General features: G+C 35.7%; 1 protein-coding gene across 2 annotated transcripts in view; it reads left to right on the forward strand.

Annotated features, from left to right (window-relative positions):
* The window catches only part of LOC131049470 (splicing factor SF3a60 homolog), a 69,020-nt gene that overhangs the window by 36,586 nt on the left and 5,711 nt on the right, over positions 1 to 26,723 (forward strand). For both annotated transcript variants that reach the window (XM_059213821.1, XM_057983526.2), the window contains 6 exons: positions 3,091 to 3,233; positions 3,385 to 3,481; positions 3,668 to 3,832; positions 12,042 to 12,113; positions 26,076 to 26,234; positions 26,548 to 26,625. In XM_059213821.1, coding sequence (XP_059069804.1) covers positions 3,091 to 3,233; positions 3,385 to 3,481; positions 3,668 to 3,832; positions 12,042 to 12,113; positions 26,076 to 26,234; positions 26,548 to 26,625 — 714 coding nt within the window. The remainder of the gene's footprint in view (positions 1 to 3,090; positions 3,234 to 3,384; positions 3,482 to 3,667; positions 3,833 to 12,041; positions 12,114 to 26,075; positions 26,235 to 26,547; positions 26,626 to 26,723) is intronic.

A 26,723-nucleotide genomic window follows, 5' to 3' on the forward strand; every position in this document is an offset into this window, starting at 1 on the left:
GTTTTTTAGGGTTAGATGTTTTTGAGAGACTTACTCCAACACAATCATCCCCGTGACTTAGAATTTCAGTATTAAAGTCAACTAAGATATCTTCCTCACTGAATGCTCCTCAACATTGTGACTGAAAATTTATTACTTGTTGCAACGGCTTCCTTTTGTTAGATCGATGGGTAGTTCATAGATCGGAACTTTTGTCTCTATCTTGGCCTCTTCATGTTCAACAGGCAATGCTTTTTCAAACTTAGCTTCATCAATAGTTTGCTCTTTTTTTGTCTGTTCTTCTAGGTTCTTGGAATCATGCTCATTAATCTCTTTCTTAGCAACTCCTACATGTTCCTCTTCTGTACTCTTTTGTCTTAAGCAGTCATAGAGCCCCCTTTTATCTGGATTTGTACATTCAAGACATCTCACATAACCATCAAAAGGAAGTACAGATTTGATTTCATTAGACATTACTTGATATTGGTCAAAGATTTTGGTGGCTTCAAAGTGCTACTTTTCTTGATCCTTTTGTCTTTTTAACAATAGCTTTTGAATAGGATCTAGGTCTTTCTCCTTGGGTAAGAATTTAGCCACTCCATTTCCTCTCTCCTAAGTTCCCTTCTGGGGGTACTGAATAACTGTATTCATAAAATCAGATCTACAGGGTGGTAGGATCTTGGCTCTGATACCACTGGAATGTTCCTTGGGTTTATGCTTCTGTTTTGCTCCAGTTACAGCTGTTAATTTATTGTTAAAAACCCTAGGCAGTTGTTAACATAGAGACTCTGGATCTAAAGAAGGTATAAAATTAGAGCAATTCAATTCAACAGGGCCCTCAAGGGCTATTGCAATATGTCAGTAAATGGCAGAGAAAAACCAAACTGGGTGCTGGAGCCTAGCCCTTCTGCAGCAGTCACAAGGTCTAAAATGGAATAACAGTGCCCAAATCTGCTGTTTATACCTCTGCTCCTGCTCAAATAGCAGACACTAATGAAATGATGGCAGATGATTGTATTCTCTTCCAGCTGGGAGTTATTTAGCTCTCTCTGGAGGGAAAATAGTTTTCCACGTGTTAGGGTTTGAGGCAGGTTACACTTCAAATCTGGGTATCTAGCTACAGGTGCCTGAGGATCAGGCTCAGTGTGGTTGGAATGATGCTGCTGTAGATTATCAGGACCCCCAAACAAATCATGACAAATCCTCCATGGAGTTGTTCCCTGCAGACTCTTTCATCTGGAATAGTAGTGCTCCTCTTAGGACTGATGTAAGCAGTGGTCTGCAGGTCAGATTGGTGGGAAAATATGCCTGGTTGATGGCTGCTATAGTCGATTGGCCTCCAAGGAATAACAACCAGCCAGCCACAAAAAATTCTGCCGTCACTTCTTGCAACTCGATGGCGAGAGCATATTTTAGGGCAGCAAATGAATGTTCTGCAGCTAGGTAGCATGAATGTAAATCTCCAGTGACCACCTTTAGATCAGATTTAGATAAGTTATCATTGTCACTGGGATTAGGAGAAGGAAATTTGAATAGGAAGGATAATCAGAACAGTTCAGGGTTTTCGTCCTAACCTGCTAGGGTAACTGAGGGTTTTGTCCCAGCTAGCCAATTTAGGATTTTTCCCAAATTTCCGATTAGGCTTCCCAGATGATGGTGCCTAGCTGCAAAGGTAGAGTATATATGAGCTAGGGTAAGGGTGCTAGGGTCTGAAATTGGTGCCAATAAATCAAATTAATGGTGTTAATGTAAAGTCAAAAATTGCATTATCCCTTTGCAATTCCACCTACACTTTTGTAGCCACTTTGTGTCCATTTCCCTAGCATTTGAGTATGCTCATTTCAACCAACCCTTTCATCAGTCTTTTCCGTCTCAGGATGCTCCGTACACCTTTTCAGCAGCTATCCTTCAGTTTCTATTTTGTGTTATCCGCATCTCTCTCTTGTCACTTGTCATTTTTTTAGCGTGATTCATTTGGACACTAGCGCGCCGCACGGACGTCCGTGCGCTGCGCATTTGTCCTACGGCATCTTAACATTCAAATGTCGGTTCTGCACATTTTGGCACTTGTCACCTATCTTGGTTAGTGGAAATGGCTCAGAATCTTCTAAGTGGGCTCGACAACCCTCTTTTTTCCCCTCTTCTCTTTTTTAAATCCATCTTTTCTCTTCATTCAAGCTCTCTAGATTTTGGAAGCAATCTCTCTTGTTCTCTTGGCTCTCACAGCTTTCTCTTGCTCGCTCGCTTGCTACAGCAGTCTCTAGTTTGCTACAACGTTCTCAAGCTCTCACAATACTCTTTGCATTTCTCTTGGCTTTCTCAAGCCTTGCTGGTAATATCTATCTACTTGTCTTTGAGCATCTTGAGGATTTATCACATCCTTTATCTGTCAAATCATTTATCTTTTCTATTTAGTATTTACATTTGGTATGGAAAAGGCTCAAGGCTTTTTCACTGTATATTTCTCAACTTTCTATCCTGCAAGAGTCTACAGTTAATGGGTGTTTACAGTCTGCTATGAGAGGCAAAGGTCAGCACCCATCCACATTGCTGGAATATTAGGTTTTGTTTTTCTTTATTTTTTCTGTGTAGCATTTGCTGTCATTTTTGTTTTTATGTTTGATCGTTTATTATTATTTTGATTTTATTTTTTGTTTTTAATAAAATCTAATATATTATATTTTAAATGTGATGTTTGTTTTGTTTTTTAATCTTATATTAAAATTCAATCAATTAAATTATTTAATTTAGATTTTTAATTATTAATATATCTAATATATACAAATTTAACATATTATAATATTTTAACTAATATTTTATGCCCTAGTTATATTTAAATATTTTAAAATTTATTTATATTGTATTAAAAATAAATGTAATATTTTTAATATATTTTCAAAGTTTATAGTATTAAAAATTCCTGACTAGATCTATTACAAGTATTAAATGCCAAGAAAGAATCTAAAAATTTATATTATTAAAATTAATTATTTTTGGCAAATTTTATCTTTATTGAATTATATAGTTTGGTGCTTAGAATTTGCTTATTGATGGATTTAACATGTAATGCTACAATTTTACATGATTGCTTCTTTTCCAATTTGATGACAGGAAGCATTTGGTCGATACCTTGACATGCATGAGCTTTACAACGAATACGTTAATTCAAAGTTTGGTCAATTGATTGATTATTCTGCATTTCTTGAAGAGTTTCCAAAAACACACAATATTACCCGCAATCACAAATTGACAAGGTGAAGCTTGACTGTTCAATTTTATGAAGCCATTAATTATTGTCTGAACCATTGAGTATTGTCATCCAGAATGCTACTAATCACCATTTATTTACAGCAATCTTTGATGGAAATCCTTTAGTTACTAATACCATAACTCTGTGTATTGCAGACAATACAAGGAGTATTTAACACATTTGTTAGACTATTTCATATCTTTCTTCCAGCGAACACAACCTTTGCAAGATCTGGACAAAATATTCTCGAAGGTTTGTTTGAAATATTGGCTTTTACAGTTTACTGTTTAGAATGGACAGCTACGCTTTGCTCAGTTTCTTTTTTGTGTGTTTACCAAGGTCGGTAAGGCAATTGCAAATGTGGTAGATGTTTACTTAAAAGTCTATCAGACAATTAGTGGCCATTTGTAATTAAAGTTACTGGAATTTATTTGACAGGTTGATGATGAATTTGAGGACCGTTGGGCAGGTGGTACCGTGCATGGATGGGAGGATAAGGGATTAGGAAATGGAGAGCCTTCAATACTACAAGAATCCATTGATTTGGATTATTATAATTCCGTGGATGAACTGACTGAGCTAGGTCCAGAAAGATTGAAACAGGTTGCTTATTCGGCATCTCATCATGTGTTTTACCATTGTGTTGGTTGCCTATCCTGTTATTCGAAATCACTCAATATAATGCTTAACCTGTATTTATGATTAATTTATGTGGAGTAACTAGAAAAGCATTCTCTGATTAAATGAAGGTTTATTAAAAAGATGAAGCCTCTTTTTATTGAGGGAGAAGAACATGAATAAAATGAAGAGAAAAACATTAAAATTGATTTATCAAGAGCATGTGTGTAGTCTTGAATTATCAAAAATTAACAAAAAACTATACATGAGTTTTTCAAAATAACATTAACTGACAGGAATTATAGAATACTTTAAAAACTCTTAATACTGAATGAACTGAAACTTGATACAGTTGTTAGATCTAGTAGGCCTTGAAGACAAGTCACTGAGGAACCATGGAAGTTCAGAGTTCCAATTTCGCTCCAAACGACTCAAGATCTTCTGTCAGGTCATTTCTGATCTTTTGCAGTCCTTTCTACTGCTGGAATTGCTTCTGTTGGGGTGATAATAGACTGCAGAAATATTGCAAGCTGGTCGAATAGCCAGGTGAAAAATAACTGAGTGCAAGGTTTGATGATGAACATGATACTTGGGGAATTGATTTTGAGGATGATCCAGAACCTCATCATTTTTGTTGGAATTGATATGTCGAATTCAGTACTAACTGAAAATTGGATCTTGGTGCATCAAAGAAGTTGAAGGGGTTGTTTGATAAATGAGTGCCATTTGGCAAACAGATATTGAAGGGACAGTTTTCAAATGTTGATGACTGTTCTCTTCGTTCTTGGCACCAATGAGGGATGGATATAGTGTGGAAAATGTGACGCTGAGGGGTTGGCTCTTTGTGAGTACTCTCATGCTTGTTAATGGAAATGAAGGAATGTGTATAGGGTTTCTAATGGACACATGAACAAAGTAGGAATGAAAGAATTTTCAAGGCTGTTGAAACAACTCCAATTAACCATGTTGTGATGTAACCTCAGTGTACGTAGCAGCATACTCTTCTTGGAGTTTTTCATTTGTTGGAAGGGTTTTCTCAGTTAGTATATAGTGCTGATGCAAGGTTGCCAATCAGCAATTTAATGCCTGTTTACAAGTTCAAGCAAGAATTAATGAGGAGTTTGATGATGCCATGACTAGTAGAATATACCAACTCATTGAATTTGATGAAAGCAGAAGAAGGGCACAAATTGTGAATATGAGGACACAACAAGAAGTTAAATACTTGATTGACAAGAAGACTAGCACAGGAAAATTCATTCAGTAGAGGAAAGCAATTGGTGAGAGTTGTTTGTTAAGAGATAGGAGATCCATGTTTGATGCACAACTATTTTAATGAAAGCTGAAGATCACTATGGCCATCTAGAAAATATCAAAGTGCCTGGAGTATGATATCTCACTCAACCCTAAGAAATGTACATTTGGTGTTACTGAGGGTAGGTTGATAGGACATATAGTGTCCAAAGATGGGATTAGAATTGATCTAGAAAGGGTTGAAATGATTGATAAAATTCCTGAACCCAAAACTTTAAGAGTATACAGTCCTTTTGTGGACAAATCAAAATTTTAAGCTGATTTATCTCCAACCTAGCTAAGTAAATAAAGACAATATCAAAAATGTTGAAGAAAGGATAGGTAATTTCATGCGAAGATGAGTCAATAGAAGCTTTAAAAGGTATGAAATAGGCAATCAAATAGGTCCCTATTTTGGCCTAACCAGATTTTTCAAAACACTTTCAGTTGTTATCTTTTGCTTCCTTTCATACTGTTGCTGTTTTTCTATTACAAAAGAACTAGGATGGGTATGAACAACCCATCTAATTTTTTAGTAAGTACCTCCAAGGTGTTGAGTTGAAGTACACAGCCATTGAGAAGAAAACCTATGTCTTGGCCCGAGGGCAGGGTCTTGCTAAGTTGATGATGGCTGAATCAAATTTGGAAGTGGCTAATGTGAGTCAAATCATCATTGAGGATGATAAAAGACGAGTGCAAATTAAAACAATGCCCATGGTACAATGACATACTGTGTTATATGCATCACATGAATTGCCTAGAAGGAATGATAGATGACCAAAGGAGAACTCTTATGTTGCATGCCCAAAAATAAGCTTTGGTTGATGCAAACCTCATGTGGAGAAATAGGTATGGTGTCTATATTATATGCTTAGACAAAGAAGCTAGCGAAGTGCCTACATAGATGCACAGTGGTGTGTATGGTGGACATTTCATGGCTCTATTTCCCACCAAATTGTGAGGGTTGGTTATTGGTGTCATCCCTGTTTGCTTATGCATACTAGTTGATAAAAAATGTGATCCTTACAAGCATTTTTCAGATAATTTCAAACATTTCCGGGCTTTGCCTTTGAGTCGTTTAATAGTGTAGGCCCCTTTTCAACAATGGTCTGCCACAATGGTTTTATCAAACTTTTTAGAGCTGATATATTAAGAAAATGAACACCCAATCCTAGCGTATCTCACACAAGGAATTGCAGTTGGCAAAAGGAAACAAAAAATATCAAATAACTAGAGCAGGTTTGACTGGTCCATATAGCAGATTAAGGATGGTGATGTGGCCTTTGAGTTAGCAAAAAAAAAGACATAACTTCAGGTAGAAAACATCAGGTTTCAAGCAAAGTCAATTCCCAAAAGATTACTTGTGGGACCCACACTGAAGAAATATTAATATTATTTTTGTGTGAAAGAGGCATACAAATGTAAGGCAGCTGTGAGGGATCAAACACATTTTATTTGTGTTTTTTGGGGCCGCTCCACTATGCAAGTTAGCTGCCAGCATTGCAGGTCAGTTCTTAAGTATAACTTATTTGTTATTTAAAATTGTTGATTTTTCTCTTTGGATATAAGTGAAATACCATTCCAAGTTGAAATGTTTGTGCAGTGATATGTTCAAGTCTTTTCATCCAAACATTGTAAATTGAATTTCAAAGACAAGCATAAACTTTAATTCTGAAACTAGTTTGTCGTAGCAGCAGAAGTAATAACTGAGGGTCTTATTTCTCTGGGTCAATCTTTGCATTGCATTCTTATTAATTTTGTGAATGAACATAAAGCAATATGAATGCTATTTGGGAAACAATGCAAACTAGCAAAGATAAACAATTTCTCAATATGATATTCGTGCAGCTATTTGACAAATTGTTCGTGGTGAAGAATATCAAACTACTTGACAAATGTTTAATGAGAACCAATACAACTAAATAAATTGCCCAGCAATAGGGGTAATATCCTACAAGTATCTTATTTTGCAGAATATTTTGCTTGCCAAGGATGCCTCACAAGAGTTGCAAAACATCTTGTAGCCAACCACATTTAGATGGGCAGACTTGTAATTAACAAGCAGCCATATGGAATGGAAACTACTAAATCTGTATAACTGAATATTGAAGGCGACACTTATTATTTGAAGAAATATGATAAGAAGAGCTCAATGGTCCAAGTTAATGTTTCTGTGCATCCAAGATAAGCTGTCACAATTGGATTCCTAAAATCAAGGTAAGTTAATATTCAGTTAAGATTCCATGCACGTAGTCGATGTCACAAGGTTTATGTTTGTCTTTGGCCAAGATAAAATTTTCCAAAAAAAATTAATGTTTAAATAATTAAATTCAACTAATATACATATGCAGGTTTTTCTTTTAATATTTAATATTTTTAATAGATTTAATCTTGAATTTTAAATATTATAAGATTAATAATATACTAAAAAAAAATATTACATTAAAATGCATTATAATGAAATTAAAAACATTAAAATATAGATAAGTATAAATTTTGTATTTAAATACTGTGAATATGTTAAATTTTATATATTAGATATATTAATAATTAAAAATCTAAATGAAATATTTTAAAATATGGAATTTTAATATGAAAAAACAAGATTAGAAAAACAAAAGAAATGCCACACTACAAAACTTAATATATTAAATTTTATAAAAAGAAAAAAAAACATAAAAGAAAAATTAAAGTAAAAAACTGCAGAAAAGTAAAAATTTAAAAAAGAAAAACAAAACCTAAGATAGAAATGTGGATGCGTGGTTACCTCTGCCCCCCACTGCCTTCTCTTGCAGCATTTAGCCTAAGGCACTAAATGAATCCATGACAATTGGCAGATCAATAAACATGAATAGCTACTCTGATCATGATATCTTCTCTTCTCATATGATTGTATTGGTGAAAGATCTTATTCAATGTCACTTCAGCAGTAGATAGTTGGGCTAGATAGGGTTACTACTGCTTGCAGTCATCACTCCTGTCTGCTTCTGGACTTTGCATAGCAAGCAGCCACTACTTCACCACGTCTCTGACATCGACTGGCCACCATGTCACTATGTCTATGACAGGAGTGTGGGCAGCCAATGAATGTAAACAGTTAACACCTTGTCATTGAACCACAGGCACAAACTGTTAACACTCGTGGACTGGAATTTCTCACAGGGCAGAGGCTCGCAGAATAAACAGTGAAAATTTTTTAAGCCTTTTTCTAAACAAATTTTAGGGTGATCTAACACAATTATCTTTTGGTTTTTCTTTAAGCTCACCAGATTTGAAACTTCTTGGATTAAATTCGGTGAACCATGCTGCATAGCATGTAGTCAATGAGCAAATTTAGGATGATTAGTTAGTCAAAGAGGATAAATATGATCACACTTCCTTTTTGTTATCTCTAGCCACCTGCACTATAAGAAAGCTGATTTTAGTCATTTCTAAAACCATTTTTGTATCAATATAGATTTTCGTGGTTAGATATGGAGAAATTGGTGGTTTCGTATGGAAGAGCTTGGGCTTTGATAAGCACACAGCAAATACTGAGAGGGGGGGGGAGTGAATTAGTATTTGAAGCTTGAAATCACAAAGACAAAACATAAAGCATGAAAAATTCATCATTGAAAGTCAGACCAGAATTTCTCGTGGAAAACCCTTTAGGGTAAAAAACCATGGCATAAACAAACTCTTATCACTCTTCAAGATGGGCACCAACCCAAACAATACAGAAGTGAGCTTCAACTCACAAAGGGCTCCAACCTAAACAATACAGAAGTGAGCTTCAACTCACAAAGGGCACCAACCCTTTCAAAGCACTAACTAAATAACTCTGAAGCACCAACTTCACACACCAATCAGGAGCACCAACTCCAGATGAATTCCTATTCTGAAACAGAATCTCCTTCTCAAAGATTATCTTCCAGCAATCAAGAGAACATAATTCAGATCACAGTCTCCCTAGTGTCCCTGCAGCATGTATACACAGCTCCCTATTTTACCAGACACACAGCAACATATTCTTTTTAAACATCATAGTAATTCCTTTCATCCTTCCAATATAGATTCAAAGAAATGAAATCGTGGCCAGAGATGAAGCTAATGAAGCACAGAAATCTTTTGTTTTTTTTAGTTTGCAGCAACTTCAGCACTTCAACTCTCGTAGCAAGCCTTGACTTAGAAAGAATACGATGTATATTTAAAACATTTTTTTTACTACACACTGCGAGAAACACGGAAAGGACCAAGCATATCATTTCATTCTCAAGCAGGTTCCACCTTTTTTTTCAGTGCTAGCCCCCAAAACATGTATATGGTTTGTTTTTTCAAAAACGCTGTTGTGCGTTACAATTTCACATATCCTCTTTAACTCCCGAAAACAACGAGAACAATAAAAGTTCTTCACTCCCAAAAAAAAAAGGAGCCAACTACCCTGACAAAATAAATATGCACCACACAATATCGATGACGTGTTTGACTGAATTTCATCATCCTTCAAGGCAAAGTATTTCGACTTTGATTCTGCATTAATTTTAGACTCTGACGATTCGTTGCCATACACTACACAAAATAGGCATACCATTAAGTTTTAAGCACAAAGTCAGCTCCCATACAGTCTGCACCACTCTGCAAAAAAAAAAAAAACATTCAAGTAAAGACAGCAAAGGCATGCTCCATTATTTAAAATCCACGAACTCTGGCAAAACAAGAGAACGGCTTCCTCCTTTAAAAAATCACATCATCTCTGAAAAAAAAACGATACATATAATCATCGAAACATTTGGGGCTTTTTTTAAAACTTCCAGCACAGGACTTCTGCAAAACTCTATTTCCCATGATATATTCTCCATACGCGTCACCAATAGCATTCTCACTTTTTGAATGAAGAAATGGGCCCGAAATAACAGATCACACAGCCCTCTCAAAAATTCAATTTCTGATGCATACACAGAAACATTGCAAATACACTTTGAAACCGTTGAACCCAAAACAAGAAGAAAGAATAAATGAATAAAAAGTCTGAAGCTGTTTAATGAGCCGCTGCTCTTCAATTCGCACACTCCATGAAATAAATTAAGGCGTTACTTTAATTGTATTCACCTTCCATGATAGCTAGAATGACATGTTCACCTTGGCCAAAAAATTCGATGCCTGAATTAAAACTAAGCGGCCACACATAATAGAAATCGAACCTCTTGACTTATTCAAAACAATGACATGGCATTTAGGCTGACTAAGCAACTGACAGCAAAGACAAGTAAGCACACACCTTGCTGAAGCTGATTCTCACACAGCTGAACCATACACACAGGCAACTCAAGTAGGCTAGCAACCAAGTAGCTCCAGCAAGCATACAAGTAGCTTAAGTAGGTAGCCAAGCAGCTCAAGCTGCTCAACCAGGCACACAGGGAGCTCAACACAAAATCACAAACAGCAACTTAGCTTACACAACAAGCCTTTGACACCAATGACAAATAATCCAACAGGCTTGTCTATGTTATGCACTGTACCTTCAATGTGGCATTTTCATTTTTATGATTGTACCTCTGTTATACAAGTTAATCTATATCTGATAATCACTTTCCTGAAGCCTAAATTGATAGTGCTAAGATTCAGCCACACTATTGTATATCTACTTGTAATTTCTGGGCTAATCATCTAAATTGTTATGCAGTTATAAATGCTGTGTTTGTTTCACATTTATTACTGGCTTTACAGATCTGTACCACCAAGTATTGCAACCTACTGGTGATTTATGAGAATTTGACATGTAGCGTTTACTTTAAGTAATTTTTGATTTAGTCTGCTCAGACAAGTGTTTTCCTGAGCAAATTTTTTTAAGTTTGATTCTAGAATGGCAGGGTCATTTCACATAACGAGACTACCTTTAAAAAGTTATTTCTAAGTATCTATATTAGGTATCTTAAGTCTAGGTTTATGGAATTTTAGTGCCATGAATGATGATGTATATGAACCTTGATTACTTGCAACAGACGTGATTAACTGACGTCTATTTGCAATGTTGCTTTAAAGTTGCACTCCTCTAGCTAGATTGGAGGTGGCCTTGCACATGATGTCTGTTATCTGTTGCATTCATTTATTAATTGATATTTTTCTCCCCATTATGCTTTACTATGCTTTGACTTTCAATTTCTGGTTTGATTATTTGACAATGGTTTGGAGGGTTCCTAAAAATATATTTGGCAAGTTGTGATTGCATCTGTTATGATCAACCTCCAGTTACTGTTTTAACCTCTTTTTAATGGTTGGATGTGTGATCTGTAGGAAAAGTAAAACAATTAGCTTGTCAGTAGTGGTTATGAAGTGTAGAAATTTCTTCTGAATTTGAAAGGAACTCATGATTGAAGGTGATATCAATGTTTATGACCCAGCTTGGTGTTCGTTGTTTTTGAATTATCTTCTGAGAATGTTTTCATTTGTTCTTGCAGAATGAGTTTCCTCATCATGTTCCCTCAATTTTGTGACATTTCAGATGTGGTCTATCAGCTGTACAATGCCATACATTGTTATCCACCTGAAATTGTCTGTTCTAATCTTATTTTGTTTCTATGTAAATTGTTTAGGCAATCCTCCGCAGTAAGGAATTCTGGAGGGGAATCCTTTTAAACAATTAAAATATTTTTCCATTTTATTCTAATGGCTACATTAAAATAAATGTTGAGTGCAAATCCTCGTATTTTTTCCCATGATTTTTACCTAGATTTTTGACCACAGAGCCTTCGAATGTATTTCTTGTACACTATAGTCTCTATAATATGTGTTTTTCTCTCTGGAGAACAACTTGGGATTCTTCATTCCATTGAATCAACGTCTTGCTTTGGCTAGGATGTTTCAATAATGTATTTTTTAACCTAGAAGAAAGGCATATGAAGCATCTTTTTGCTTATTTCAGGCATTGGCAGCGCTGGGGTTGAAAACAGGTGGTACCTGTCAGCAACGTGCAGAGAGGCTCTTTTTGACAAAGGTATGCTTAACACTGTTTAAATTGGTTTGAAAGTTTTGAATAGGAAATAATCAATCATGTGTCTGGCATAAATATCTTTAATTCAATTTGGAATCTTGTGGGGCACAAACTCAAAGTCAAGATGATAGCAAAATATGGAAGGGCAATTAATCATCTAATGGGGTAGCCTTTTTTAAACTTCTGCTTTTTCCACTGATTATGGAAAAATTTATTTTAATATTCAAAATTTGCACATAAATTATACTTCACATGAAATAGATTTTTTTATCTCGTGGAAAACCCTTAAACACTAAGAGAATACGAGATTTATCTCGTGGAAACCCTTTCGGGTAAAAAACCACGGCATCAAAAGCTTTCATAAAATCAAATGGGCACCAACCCAATTACAACAGTGAGTAGCAACTCACATAAAGAGCACCAACTGTGAACAAAAGAGGCACTGACCTCATAAAGAGCTCCAACTCTATCAATAATATAGAGGCTTCAACCTCTTAATAGAAGAAATAAAACTGAACTTATAACCTCTCACACTTCAGAATTTAACATATATATCAGACTGTAAATTTCTTGTAAAACTGAGAGGAATGTATCACAAACACTCTTTTCTCTCTAAAACTTTTGAAAAATTATATTGAAGTCACCTATGATATCTTCATTACAGATTGAACTAGATTTCAGAACATGAGTTTTGGATCAGTCGCCATGACATCTGATATTCTTGCATGTGTATCTCAATATATTATCTTCATAAAAAATCTGCAACAAAATCTCTTCATGTTATTCTTCAAGAAAAGCTCTGCATGTTATTCTACTCTGCAACTCAGGAAGAATTGTTAAAAACTGTCCTCACGTCAATATTCACACTTCAAAAATCTTCTCTAAAGCTCATATCCCAATGCTACACACTAAAGAATGAATCACATTTTTGTTATAAAAAAAAAAGCCTTTTTCATTCATGACGCCAAAAGAAGCTCCAACTTCATCTAGAAAGAATGCTTAAAAAAAAATGCATAACATAGTACTGCGAAAAGAATATTAAAACTGGCCTGACAACAGAGTTCGAAAAATAAAAGAAATTAGATGCTTTACCAACTGAACACACATATACATGTGTGACATTTGCTGTTAAGGATAAACAACAGTTACAAATAACCAATGAATGCAAATTCAGAGCCTGCAAACTTGAAACTGATCAGTCCAAAACCTGCGAATTGACAACCTCAACAACATTCTATCCTAAACTTGCGGACAACTTGTGCAGACTTCTGACAAACTACCAAAAATTCTCTGCCAAATTCTTTTGACAAACCACAAAAAATTCTCTGTCAAAGTAAGTAAACTGCCAAACACAAGTGGCAGCCTTGACATCCACCGGTGCACATCTGCATAACACGAAAATGACAGAGACAGCACTTCTGACCAACCACCAAAAATTCTCTGTCAACGTCAGTAAACCGCCAAAGACAAAATAATAGTTACAAAATAGAACCAACCGATCATGAAGACAAGTGGTAACCTTGACATTCACTGACACATCAGCATAACACGCAACAGTAGAAACTGCACTTCAAACCACGTGGCAGCAAACAAACTGCACATACGTTGACATATATGCTTTGTTCTCATCTGTTACCATTTAATTTTTTTTTAATCTACAGCCTGTTTTTACAGTTTCTCCTCTTGTGGGTATAGTTCTGTAGAACCTTCTAGTTTGTATTTCAAAGGTGGATACTTGTACATGCTTAAATCTTATTTTTTGCAAGCATGGAGGCTTTATTCTTAAGATACATATATATGCTTTGTTCTCTTGTCTGTTACCATTTAATTTTTTTTTAATCTACAGCCTGTTTTTACAGTTTCTCCTCTTGTAGGTATAATTCTTTAGAACCTTCTAATTTGTATTTCAAAGGTGGATACTTGTACGTGCTTAAATCTTGTTTTTGTAAATTCAGGAAAAATATCTAGTCTATACAATTTACAAGAAACCACAGTATAGGTTTAATCATACTATTTTTTTATTCTGTGGGTGGTATTCATGATATGCCACCTTGCTGATATTATCTTAATGGCCTGTACTTTGCAATCTCATTGACTGACGTTTGTCATTCATGGATGAAAGTGTAATTTTTAAAAGTTTCTTTGGACTTGAGAAATCAGCCTTAAAAGATTTGGGATTCTTCTAGTAGTATCATAATATACTCTAATGTAGTATCTTAACATTTTGAACTTTGCAGTCCCATTGGCAGGTTCTATTCATGACGTCAAGTTTCCACAATTCATTACTGCTGTTCTTTCTTGCTTCTGGATTTGATTGTGTTATAGCTTTTTACATTAATGTTTTGGATCACTTTGTGATCCATCATCAAGATGAAGAGGTTGATGCAAAAAGCTATAACACAATCAAATCCAAAAGGAAGAAAGAATAGAGGTTCTATTCATTCACACACATTAATATAATATTATGCTTGTTTCTTTGGAGGAAATCACATGGAATATACTACAACAAGAAGAGAATCAATGCAAGGAGAAGTCAAGATGACATCAAGACGAGGACTAGCTTAGGACATGATGAGGATGAAGGCAAGATGACATTCAAGACAAAGAATTCCTGAACATGAAGATGTGAAAGTGAAATGTGATCAAGGAATAGGCAAGATAGTTTCAGAAGAGTTGATCAAAGTTAGAAACTTCATCAAGATGATGCAATTTGGGAATATGAACCATCACAATCAGTCAAGCAATTTGATGATGTTGAGTATCAAGAGATATTGCTAAGAATGAAAGTTTACAACAAATGCATGTTGAAATGGTGCCCATTCATCATCCACCAATCAAGTTATTCCACATCAACATGTCCAAGTACATTGAACTTGACTCATTCCAAGAGGAGCAAGTGACATGTGGAGTCACATTTAAATATTTTCTAATATATGTTACCTCTTCTCTCATTGGTCTTCCCATTGGATAACACTAAATGTAAGGTGGAGGTTGTAACTACCCAATAACTGTTTCTTAGAATTATGTTGGCCATTGATTTCAAATCAATCTTGGCCCTTCATTTGTAATTCAAGATCTATATAAGGCTTTACCTTCTCATTTGTAAAGGTTAATAGTGAATAGTTAGAAATTAAAAATAGAATAGAGTTGGAGGAGACCAAGAATTGTTGCCAATGCTATGTTGGAATAAACATATGATTTTCCTTGAAGATATGGTGGATTTTTGTGTGTTGTTTCAACATGTTGAATGGTTTCTACTTCTCAAGTTAGATTTGTTTACATAGAGTTGATTAGTTGAATGGAAAATCTTCTTGTTGATTAATGGTGAAGCCTATATCCCCCGTACTCGTATTGGGGACATTTCGGGGACTTGGGGACGTCCCCCCACTGTCCCCAAAATTGCAAAATCTGTGGGAAACGTCCCAAAAACTTGGGGACGACAGTGATTCTCAAAGGGGACATTCCCCTGTCCCTAATATGGTTCGGGACGACTATGATGTCCCCTAACCATCTCGGGGACAGCCAGCTGTCCCCTTTTTCCCAGCACATTTAAAAAAAAAAGAAAAACTGGAATGCTCAAAAAAAACATTTTTTAATTTTATAATAGGTTTGTAAAATTGGATTCTCACTAATATGATGGGTAAACATATCTGAATCACTTCCAAAAGCACTTAGAAATAATGAGCTGCTGCCTGGTAATAAATTTCACAAACACTTAGAAGTTAGAACTTAGTAGTGCGTAAAAGAGTGGTTGCAGGTCTGCAATATTGGACTTTTCACTGATATGAAATGTAAACAGGTCTGAATCATAGCCAAAAGCACTCAGAAATATGAATAACAACTTGATAATGAATTTCACAAACACCCAAAACTTTGTAGTGCAAAAAGAAGCGGTTATAGATCATAATAGTAATGGAAGATTATCAAAATATCCTCCAACCAGAAAGAAACAATGAACTACATGCAAACAAGTGCTGGCATATTGACAATGAATTTCAATTATGAATGCATATTGAGTATTGACAATGAATTCTGAATTATGAATGCATAATGAGTATTGACAATGAATTCTGAAATATGAATGCATATTGAGTATTGATAATGAATTCTAAATACAAATGTGGTATGTTAAGGTTCTATAATGTACATATATGTGCTTTATTCATGTTTTCATATGAATATAACGTATATATACATGCTTTATCTATTTTTCATACGAACATTTAAAATTTCCCTATATATTTTATATAGCCATCCCCTTTGCTGCCCCCCCGCCGTCCCCAAAATTGACAAAAAGTTTTGCTGTCCCGGAAACTCGTCCCACTGTCCCCTGCTGTCCCCGTCCCAAAAACTTGGGGTAACATAGGTTCATACCATTTGTGATTTGTTGATTGCAAGTTGTAGTGCATGGTTAATTTGAACTCAACCGAAAGCTTAACTTCAATTGCTCTATGTTCATTGTTCATGGTGTTGATGTGCATAAGTGATATGGAAATCATTTGCGTACCCTTAGGAGATTGCACCATCTTTGTGTAGTTGTTTCCTCATGGCAAAAACAAAGCTCAGTTTGGTTTCACTAAGCCAACAATCATTTCTTGCATGTTAGGTGTCAGCGTAGATTTCTTTAAACTTTCATCGTCTTTTATTGTTCAAAGTTAGTTAAGTGTTGTATGTTCCAACAAAGCTTAAGTCTAAGTCCCTTTGTGTTAACCAACAATATCATATCAATTCTCTGAGTCTATCCATCATTAAAGTCGATTGTTCTCATTGTAAACCTTGGGGTCACCTTGTTTGATCATGTAGTTTAGCATTCGAAGTTTCCTTGTTCAAGAGAGGCTATAATACTTAGTATTTTATTCTGTGTTTGAGGTGTCATAAAAAACACATCAACACTTACCCTACAACCTCATCGCCATCGCCCAATCCAATAGCCAATGGGACCTCAACAACATGCCCGAACTTAGAATTACCTTTTCCGAACTTAGAATTATCCTTTTTGTCATAATAACTAAAATAATTAACATTAACTATCATTATAATTTTCATAATCATATTAGCTAGTTTATTACTCTAAATTATAATTTCTTATAATTACTAATATATTACTAATTATTATTTTTGTAATTATACTAATCATAAATATCATAAATTTACAATTTTCATTGCAAATTATAATTATCCTATATCTTATATATTATTACAAGTTATTGTTTTTTTAATTTTTGATCGATAAAAGGCCGAAGCCAAATTTTATTTCTTTTATAAAATTATTACATCTCCATTCAGTGTGGGCACCGGTAGGAAAGAATGGAGATAAGAAAACCTCCGGTCTAGCCCAGATCCCTTATGGGATCAGATAACAAAAACAACTGTAAATTTTTACAATTCCTCATCTGAGGATGGTGGCTGTCTTATTAAGACATTTTAGTTTCTTTTTGTACATAAAATCTTGCAACACTTTCTGGTTGGATCCATCTTCACAAATATGGCGAATCCACTAATACTTCGAGCTTTAACTTATGTCCTGTATCCCGAATCTGCAAAACCTTATTGCAACTCACTTTGCCAGACTGTTAGTAGCATAGTAGACAAGATAATTTGTAACAATCATTCAATGAATAATAACATCTTTTCTATTTTATGTAAGAGGATTGTAGCCTGGATATCCCTTAGCTTGAAACCATCTTAACCTTTTAAGTTTCAATTTAAGAGATTATCCAGGCTACAATTCTGCCTACACTAATGGAAAGGATCAATTTCTAACAGTTCCTTAATTACTTTTAACACAGCAGACATCTGATACTCCATAACATAAATAAATTCATATGCATATGTATGTACATTTAAATGTCAATATGCGAGATTATCATAGAGTCTGCCAGGATCATGAATATATACAAAAGCACACAGAAATATATATGCCTGGAGATAGGAGTGAAACAACAAAAGAGCAAAGGACCTGTACAGAGTCTAATCCAATAGAACCTTCTACAAATCTGAAACAATGCTTAAGCCTGGACTGACCTCTACTTCCCTCCACAAAACCACTACAAAAAAAAACATTCCATCCATTTCTCAGTAGATTGTAATAACCCGAATGAACCCCACCCGATAGAGAAGGGGTATCTAAAAACCAAGATAAGTCCAATACTATGATACTCTATAAAATCCACTGCTGTACCACAATCATCGCAACAGAAACCAGTGCTATCTGTCCCCTATTTAACACAGGGCTAAAATCAATCACTATCCGATGCAATGAATCAAGAATATCAGAATGCAAAAAGCCAGTAACCTTAGCATGAATACACATAGCCTGGCAGACTCTAATTGTCAATAGAAGACATCATATATGCCATATTGAAGTCAATACCCTCGCTGCCCAGGACAGTCTAAACACAGATAACTTGCATTGGAGGGGAGACCTGCATGAGCCAGAACAGGAATACCCGACATCTACCAATCTCCTTTCAACACTCCTTTCAACACCCCTTTCACCCACACACAGGGTCAGGTGAGGAGAGATTAATACAAGCATATATGAAGGTTCGAATAAGGATATCAATGAATACCTTTTTGTACACATATACACATACTCATATATATATAGTATCTGTATATATATATATGTATATATGTGTGTGTGTAATTGTATGTGTTTCTATTTACACCCACACACATACACACACACATATATATATATATATATGAGTATATATATATATGTATATATATATGATTGTATATATATACATATATCTATATATATGAATATATATATATGTATATATTTGTATTTATATGAGTACACCATATAAAATGAATCAGTCCATATGGGATTAACTACAAATATATACATATATATATATATATGTGAGCATATATATATATATATCTGAAACTTAGTATACCAAAATGCTGTTATAAGGAAACTGTGACCGCATATCCTAGAATTTATACATGAGGGCCAAGGAGAGGACTTGGAGAGGAGTGATATGAGTTGTTGACATGGCCAATGCCAAAGTATTAATCCGAGGGAGTATCCTTCCTAAAGACAGACGAATTACCATCTGCCCCTAAATTTGCTAACTTGTCTGCTATAGAATTACCTTCCCTATAAATATGTTTAACCGAAGTTTCCTCAAAGTATTTGATCAAATCCAGAATTCTTTTTAATTCCGCTTTCAATCTCCAGTTAGACACTTCCCTAGTCCTGACTGCATTTATAGTTAATGTCGAATCACCTTCAATTTCCAGATATTTAATCTTGAGTGATTTAGCTATAATCAGTCCCTCCCGCAACGCTGAAAACTCTGCCATGTTATTTGAAGCCATACCTATGGGCTTATTAATGCTAGCTATTAGATCTCCATTATCTTGATGAATAGCACACCCAATACCTGCTACACCAGGGTTCCCACGGGAAGCGCCATCAAAGTTTAGCTTAGCCTAGCCCTTTCGGGGGGGAGCCCATTTTGTTAGCTTCCTATCTAACTCAGCTTGTTTCCCACCCTTCCCAATAAACGGGGGAATTATCAAACCCAACCATTTAGATCGAAGAACCTCATCCCATCTGGTTAAGTTAATAGACTTTTCCTGTGTATGTCTAAGTTTATTATTAATTTTTTCCACAATTGTTGCTTCGATCTTATTTAGAAGGGATTCTACCCTCAATTTTGATTCTTTGAAGATCCGCCTGTTTCTCTCCTTCCATATTTCCCATATGAGGATTGCCAGGGAAATTGACCACACTAAGTGATATATATCCTTTGTGTGAGGAGGTTGCCAGCTAATCAGCCATTCTGAAATGTCCCTAGGTCTCGGCGTCAGCCATCCAAGGCTTGAGCAAAGCCAATCCCAACATCTCTGACTGAAACTGCAATTGAGAAGCAGGTGATCCGCATTTTCTTCCTCTGATTCGCATAGAGGACATCTCGATGGTCCCAGGAATCCTAATTTTGAGAACAGTCTGAGGTAAGAATTCTTTTTTGGAAAGCTGCCCATGAGAAGATACCAGCTTTGGGAAGACCAACGTTATTCCAGCATAGGCTAATCGGTATATTAGGATTGGTTGCAGCTCGACTGAGTTTTAAAAGGGAGTATCCTTCTTTGGCTTTGTAAATGCCTGAAGAGCTACCCGCCCATATTATCCTGTCTTTCCCACTATGTAATGATAAATGCCTATGCCTCAAATTATTCTAGAGGATCTCCTTGTCTGCATTTGACAAGTTCATCTCATCAAGGGGTTTCCATTCCCAACCCAAAGCGGGATCATTGGAGATAAGCTTGATATAATCCTTAACAAACCTACCCCTGATAGATTTGCAATGTTCTGTACCTTCTTCGCTTATACCTATTTTGCCTAAGGCTGGATAGCCCCCCCAAGAGTCTTTCCAGAACAGTGCCTCAGATCCTTCCGCAATATCCCAAGTTAGATAATCCCTGATCACCTTTCTACATTCTATCATAAAATTCCAAACTTTGGATCCCTTGGGTAATATTTCTGTCCTCAATATGCTATCAGGGTTGGAGTTAGTAAGATATTTAGCTTTGAGGATCCTTACCCATTTAAGATTTGGTTCCGAGTACATTTTCCAGACTAACTTTGCCCCCAGAGCCATGTTTTGTACCCCCAAATCTTTGATGCCAACTCCCCCTAAACTGATAGGTTGGCTAATTTTATCCCAAGAAATTAATGCGAATTTCTTTTTGTCTGAATCCATATTCCAAAAGAACTTCCTCATCTTTTTTACCATTTCTAGCCGAGCTCCTTTAGGTAATTGCTGGCAGGACATTTGATATATCGGAATAGCCGCCAAAACAGCTTTAAGTAATGTAATCCTCCCAGCCGAAGAGAGGCATTTGTTCTTCCAAGAATTCAACCTGAGATCCATCTTATCAAGGATACCTCTCCATAATGAAATAATATTGTTTCCCTTATCCATCGGTATCCCTAAATATTTACAAGGAAGTTTCCCTCTATCAAACCCAAAAATATTACAAATATCTGTCTCTATGTTTTGCGAAGTATTGAAGAAGAAGATTTTCGATTTATTCTTGTTCACTTCCTGACCAGAAGCTAATGCATAAATGTCAAGAATCCTTTTGAAAGTCATGGCTTCCGTCCTATTCGCACATCCCATCAGCATTGTGTGATCAGCAAACTGCTGGTGAGTAATGGCCTCCATTCCATTAGTGATTTTAATACCTTTAATAATCTGATTCATACGAGCACAAGAAATGATTCTCCCAAGGCCCTCTGCCATTATGATAAATAAGAAGGGGGATAAAGGATCTCCTTGTCTAATCCCTCTAGATATCTGGAAGAAGCCTGCAGGGGAACCATTAATAAGTAATGACACCCTGGGAGATGAGATGCATTCGAATATTAAATTGATCCATTGTTTAGAAAAACCAAAGGATTCTAAACATTTACACAAAAATCTCCAATCGACTTTATCATATGCCTTCTTGATGTCTAATTTGATCATCATAGCAGCTGAACGATTTTGTTGTAACGAGTGCATGACTTCTTGAGCAACAATAATGCCATCAAAGATAGATCTACCTGGAACAAATCCGGTCTGTTCCTCTGAAATTATGCAAGGGAGAATGCCCTTCAATCTATTCGCTAAAATTTTTGTAAAAAGCTTGTAGATTGTGTTACATAAGGAAATAGGTCGGAAGTCATCAAAGTTTCTTGATTCCTCCTTCTTAGGAATCAAAGTAATGAAAGTATTGTTGATCTCCCTTAAAATACTTCCAGAGTTTCTAACAGCTTCCAATGCTTCCACCACCTCCTTACCAATAATGTGCCAGCATTTTTGAAAAAAGCAAGCTAGAAAACCATCGGGGCCGGGTGCTTTATTAGGGTTAAGTTGCCCCAATGCTAATTTTACTTCTGATTCTGAAAATTTGTTGCTAAGCGCTTTGTTTTGGTTTTCAGTTACGATCTTAGGAATATTCCTAAGCAAAGTTAAATTGGCGTCTTTAGGGGAAGATTCCGAACTGAATAGGGTTTTGAAATGGTTCACCGCTTCTGTAGTTATGTCCTTTTGATCTTCCAGAAGTATACCATTATTACTCATGATCTTGTGAATACTATTGGTGTTCCTCCTGTTTTTTGTATTGTTGTGGAAGAACTTAGTATTCCTATCCCCATTTTGAAGCCAATTCTCTCTAGATTTCTGTTTCCAAAAAATTTCTTCTTTTGTTAACGTTTCCTCATATATCCCAAAGAGCTCCTTTTCTTTGAGGAAGCTATCCTGATCCATTCCTAGTCTAAACACTTTTTCATTTAGGTCTGCGATTTCTTTTTCTAATGAAATTTTGGTTTCAAAAATGTTACCGAAGACTTCATTATTCCATTTCAGTAACTTGCTTTTAAGATGTTTTAGTTTATTTACGAGGCAAAACATTTTTGATCCCTGAAAATTAACCTCAGACCACCACCTGGCTACGAGATCATAGAAATCCGGATTTTGCATCCACATTTTTTCAAACTTAAAGGGGCAGCACCTCGGTGTAGCCTCTCCCTCAATATTGAGGATGACAGGATAGTGATCAGATCCTGAAGATGGGAGTAACGAAGCTGAGAGGTTAACCGCTAGATCGCTCAGATTCCCTCTAAAAAGAAATCTATCTAATCTCTCAGCGATTTGTGTAAAGCCTGATCTTCTATTGTACCAGGTATACACTCCATTACTGGTTTCTATATCAATCAGATTGTTATGAGCTACCCACTCTCTAAAGTCTTTTAAGGACTGCGGTTCCCTGCGAATACCACCCTTTTTTTCTGATAAATTTAGGATAGCGTTGAAGTCCCCTCCTAGAATAACAGGGGAAGAGGGATCTAGCCCCATCATAAACGAGATTTCCGACCAAACTTTGCGTTTCCCAGCATCTGGAATCGGGCCATAGATGTTTATTAGGGTAAATGAGAGCTTGCTGAGTTTGCTTATTACCTTTCCCAATAGCTAGTTTCTGTTTCCTGCTATTAGGCAAAATAATATACTACGCGGATTCCAAATGATACCTAATCCACCAGAGGCACCCCTGGCTTCCACAAATTCACAGCTAAGAAGACCTAATTTCCTTTTAAAAGCCTCAGCTTCTACCTGGGCTAATTTAGTTTCTTGAAGGAGAACGATGTCATGTTTCCATTTTATGATGTTGCGTCTAATTAGACGCTGTTTGTTAGGGGCATTCATGCCCCTAACATTCCACGAAGAGATTTTCATTGGACTGTGGGAAGGCCCTTCCCCTTCCCAGCATCAAAGAAGGCAGTTAAATTGCCTTGGTCTTTTGCATTTCCATCCTGCAACCTTAATTCGCTCAAAGATTTTCTGCCTCTACTTTTAGCTTCTCTAGCGCAGTCAGGAAAGTTTTTCCCGTCATATATGTTTGTTATTCCTAAGGTTTGCTTGGGAACTATCACTCCTTCTCCGTCATCCTCTCCCAGCTGGGACTGAGCTGCTGTGTAGTCATTGACAGGGAGAGGGGTAATATCTCCTACCCTATTCTCATTATTTTCTTCCTCATCCATAGAGGCCAGAAGCTCCTGAATTAGAAACCTCTTCTCATCTTCCTCTTCCGGGGAAAGATTTTCAACTACATTATTATTGAATACCTCTAGAACAGCAACCATTCTAGAAGACATTTCTTCTTGATCTGCCTCATTATCTTGCCCCAAGTTTTCGACTGATTTTGTTTCAGAAGGAGATTTCAATGAATCCACCGAATCGGAGATTCTTTTTGACATCTCCACTAAGGCTTCTTCTTTTATGGAATTTGCCTCATCTATTATCTTATCGAGATCATTAATATTACTGAGATTATTGTGTTTAATTACATCTGTGTTAGTCACAGGAGGGCAGTTACCATTTTCATGGATAGAATTTAATGTGATTTTTTCATTCTGATCTGAAAGAGGGTTTTCCTTTTGATTGATACTATTTACCAGTACCGGGCTTGATTTCAGCCATATATCAGTTTCATTTATGACCCCATCATAGAAGGTGGGATGAATGTTCCACTCCCCCCTGTTTGTTACTAGCTTGGTGGGTTCCAAGACCCGAGAATTACTGTCAAATTCAACTAAGATTTTGGTGTTCTTGTTTAAAACCATTCTTTCTAATCCTTCACAGCCCAAAAAGGACCCAAACTGTTCCCCTAAGTATTCCAAAATTTTAAAATCCAAATATTCAATTGGTAATGAGCCCAGATTAATCCATCTTGGATATTTGTTTAAATTCTGTGAATGTGGATCAAAATTCGGCATCCATTCACATCGAAAAAAACCATAACCTCTATACAATTTAACCTTACCATGCATAATGTCATTCCTTGTATTTTGATTATCACACAAAATTGCAAGAAAATTATTTTCCAGGATAGTAATACTTACCTGTCCCGGATATAGGGCCAACCACCAATCGACAATCCTTTTTGTATCTTCACCAGATCCAGTCCATTTTACAAAAACCCCACATTTGCTATATAAACTGAATTGGGGTTCCATCAGATAAGCCGGGATATTGCATATACGCCTCTGCCTAATATTAGGTTTCGGCTCAAAAATTCTAACTTTCCCGAGCGGCACCAAATTAGCCCCAGTTGCCGGAGATTGCTTTGAGGCTGTGTGTTTGAGCCTATCAATATTTAAAGATGTATCTCTATGATTGCCCATCTTTTTCATAGTTTTTTTCGAACGAAACACTTGCCAATTTCCGTCGGAGGGTAGCGACAGGGCTTCGGCATTTTTTGCCCTAATTTCATCATTTATCCCAAAATCGCCCTCTCTAAAAACCGAATCCCTCCTTTCGTTTGACAACGTTATGTTTCTAGCAGGGATTTTCTTACATGGCGGACTGAAGACAGAGATGCTCCTCGGGCATGTGGCAAACACCTGTCTGCACCCCCCCGCCGAAAACCTTGACAAGTTCGCTGCGTGATGAATTCGCATTTTCGCCAGATAGCAGAGCATTATTACAAGTTATTATTATAAAGCCACATGTTTATCATAATTTTTATAGCTACTTAAATATCGTAGCATTTTCTCTAACCATTTTTAAAAACTTCTTATTTCTTCTAATTTTTATTGTAACACACACACACACACACACACACACACATATATATATATATTATTTCAAAAGTTTCCTGTTATTCATAACTATTTGTTTGTCTTTTCAATTATAAACATGTTTAATTATTATAATTTGATAGAAATCTTTCAAACTTTATTTTCTATTTCAGAAATGTTTTTTTTCACATTTTTTTATTCATACAATTTAAATCAACCAAATATAATTGTAATATTTTATCTTTTGTGTTCTTAATAATATAATAATTATATTGTTTCACTTCTCAAATTCCTGTGTATTATTTTATTAATTTTGGGGTTTCTTATGTCTTTAGTAATTTGCTTGTGTTCTTGTTTCTCAGGCCTTTCCTATTCTTTTATTGGCCTGGTATGCAATCTATCCTTGTGTTTCTCTCCTCATCTTGATGATGGATCCCATATCATCATGGAGTGTGATCCATATAGTTGATACAGAAAACTCCTACCCTGTTTTAATCTAGAATCTTTCAATTTCACAATGGTGGACTGTGGAATTTTCATGTCTCTAATCTACTACAGTGAAGTAAATGTCTTGCTTAAATTGGAAGAAATTACAGCAGTTTTTATAAGTTAAGAAGACAGATTTCAGGTATTATGTTGGTTTAGGTTTGGATGATATCGTTTTGTAGGTTAAGAGTTTTTTCCATGAAACCTCTAATACAGAAACTTGTAATCTCACGGATTTTCAAAGGAAGACGTGTGATGGAATTGTTTCTTATGTTGTAGTTAACATTGTTGTGGTTTATGTAGTTGGTATTTCATAATTAATATTTATGTTCCATTTCTTTGTATGTCAAGACTGAAAATCTATTTACAAGAAACTTTTTCTGTTACAATTGCAGTTCACTCCCTTGGAGCAGCTTGATCGAAAGCATTTTGCAAAGGGCAACTGGCCTTTGGGAAGAAAAACAGATCAAGAGCTTCAACAGCAGATTAATGCATCAAAAGAAGTTGCTCTAATGGAGGTTAAGATGCAACGGTTTGTTGAACTTTTATATGAGGTTAGGACTATCAGATCTATCATTAACTGTTAAGGTTAGATTCATGATTTACATAATAATCAAGATATCAAATTTTCCCTGAGTGCCTTATGTATTCAACAAATTCATTATAATGCTAGTTTAAATAATGTATTATTTCTGCTTTTCATTCTATATAGTATATACATCATAAGGCGCAGGAACTGTAGTTAGCAAATTGTTCATATATGGCATTTCCAATTGTTGAGATATGTTGTGGGGCATTTTGTTCGCACTACCATGCTTTTTATTATTTGAAGTTTTTTCTTATATATGTGTTGGGTTCTGAGTGTAGACGCTTGCTGAGACCAAAGCAAATGTTGAGAAAAAACAAGCATTGACATATGAAGAAATGGAAGCAGAGCGTGAAGAGGTATTGAATTATAATATATTTCATACATGCTTAAGCCTTCTCTGCCAGTTTTCAGAATGGCTTTATGCAATTGGATTGGTTTCATGCTTTTCTGTATT

Source organism: Cryptomeria japonica, chromosome 11 (genome assembly GCF_030272615.1).
Source record: "Cryptomeria japonica chromosome 11, Sugi_1.0, whole genome shotgun sequence".
NCBI lineage: Eukaryota > Viridiplantae > Streptophyta > Pinopsida > Cupressales > Cupressaceae > Cryptomeria > Cryptomeria japonica.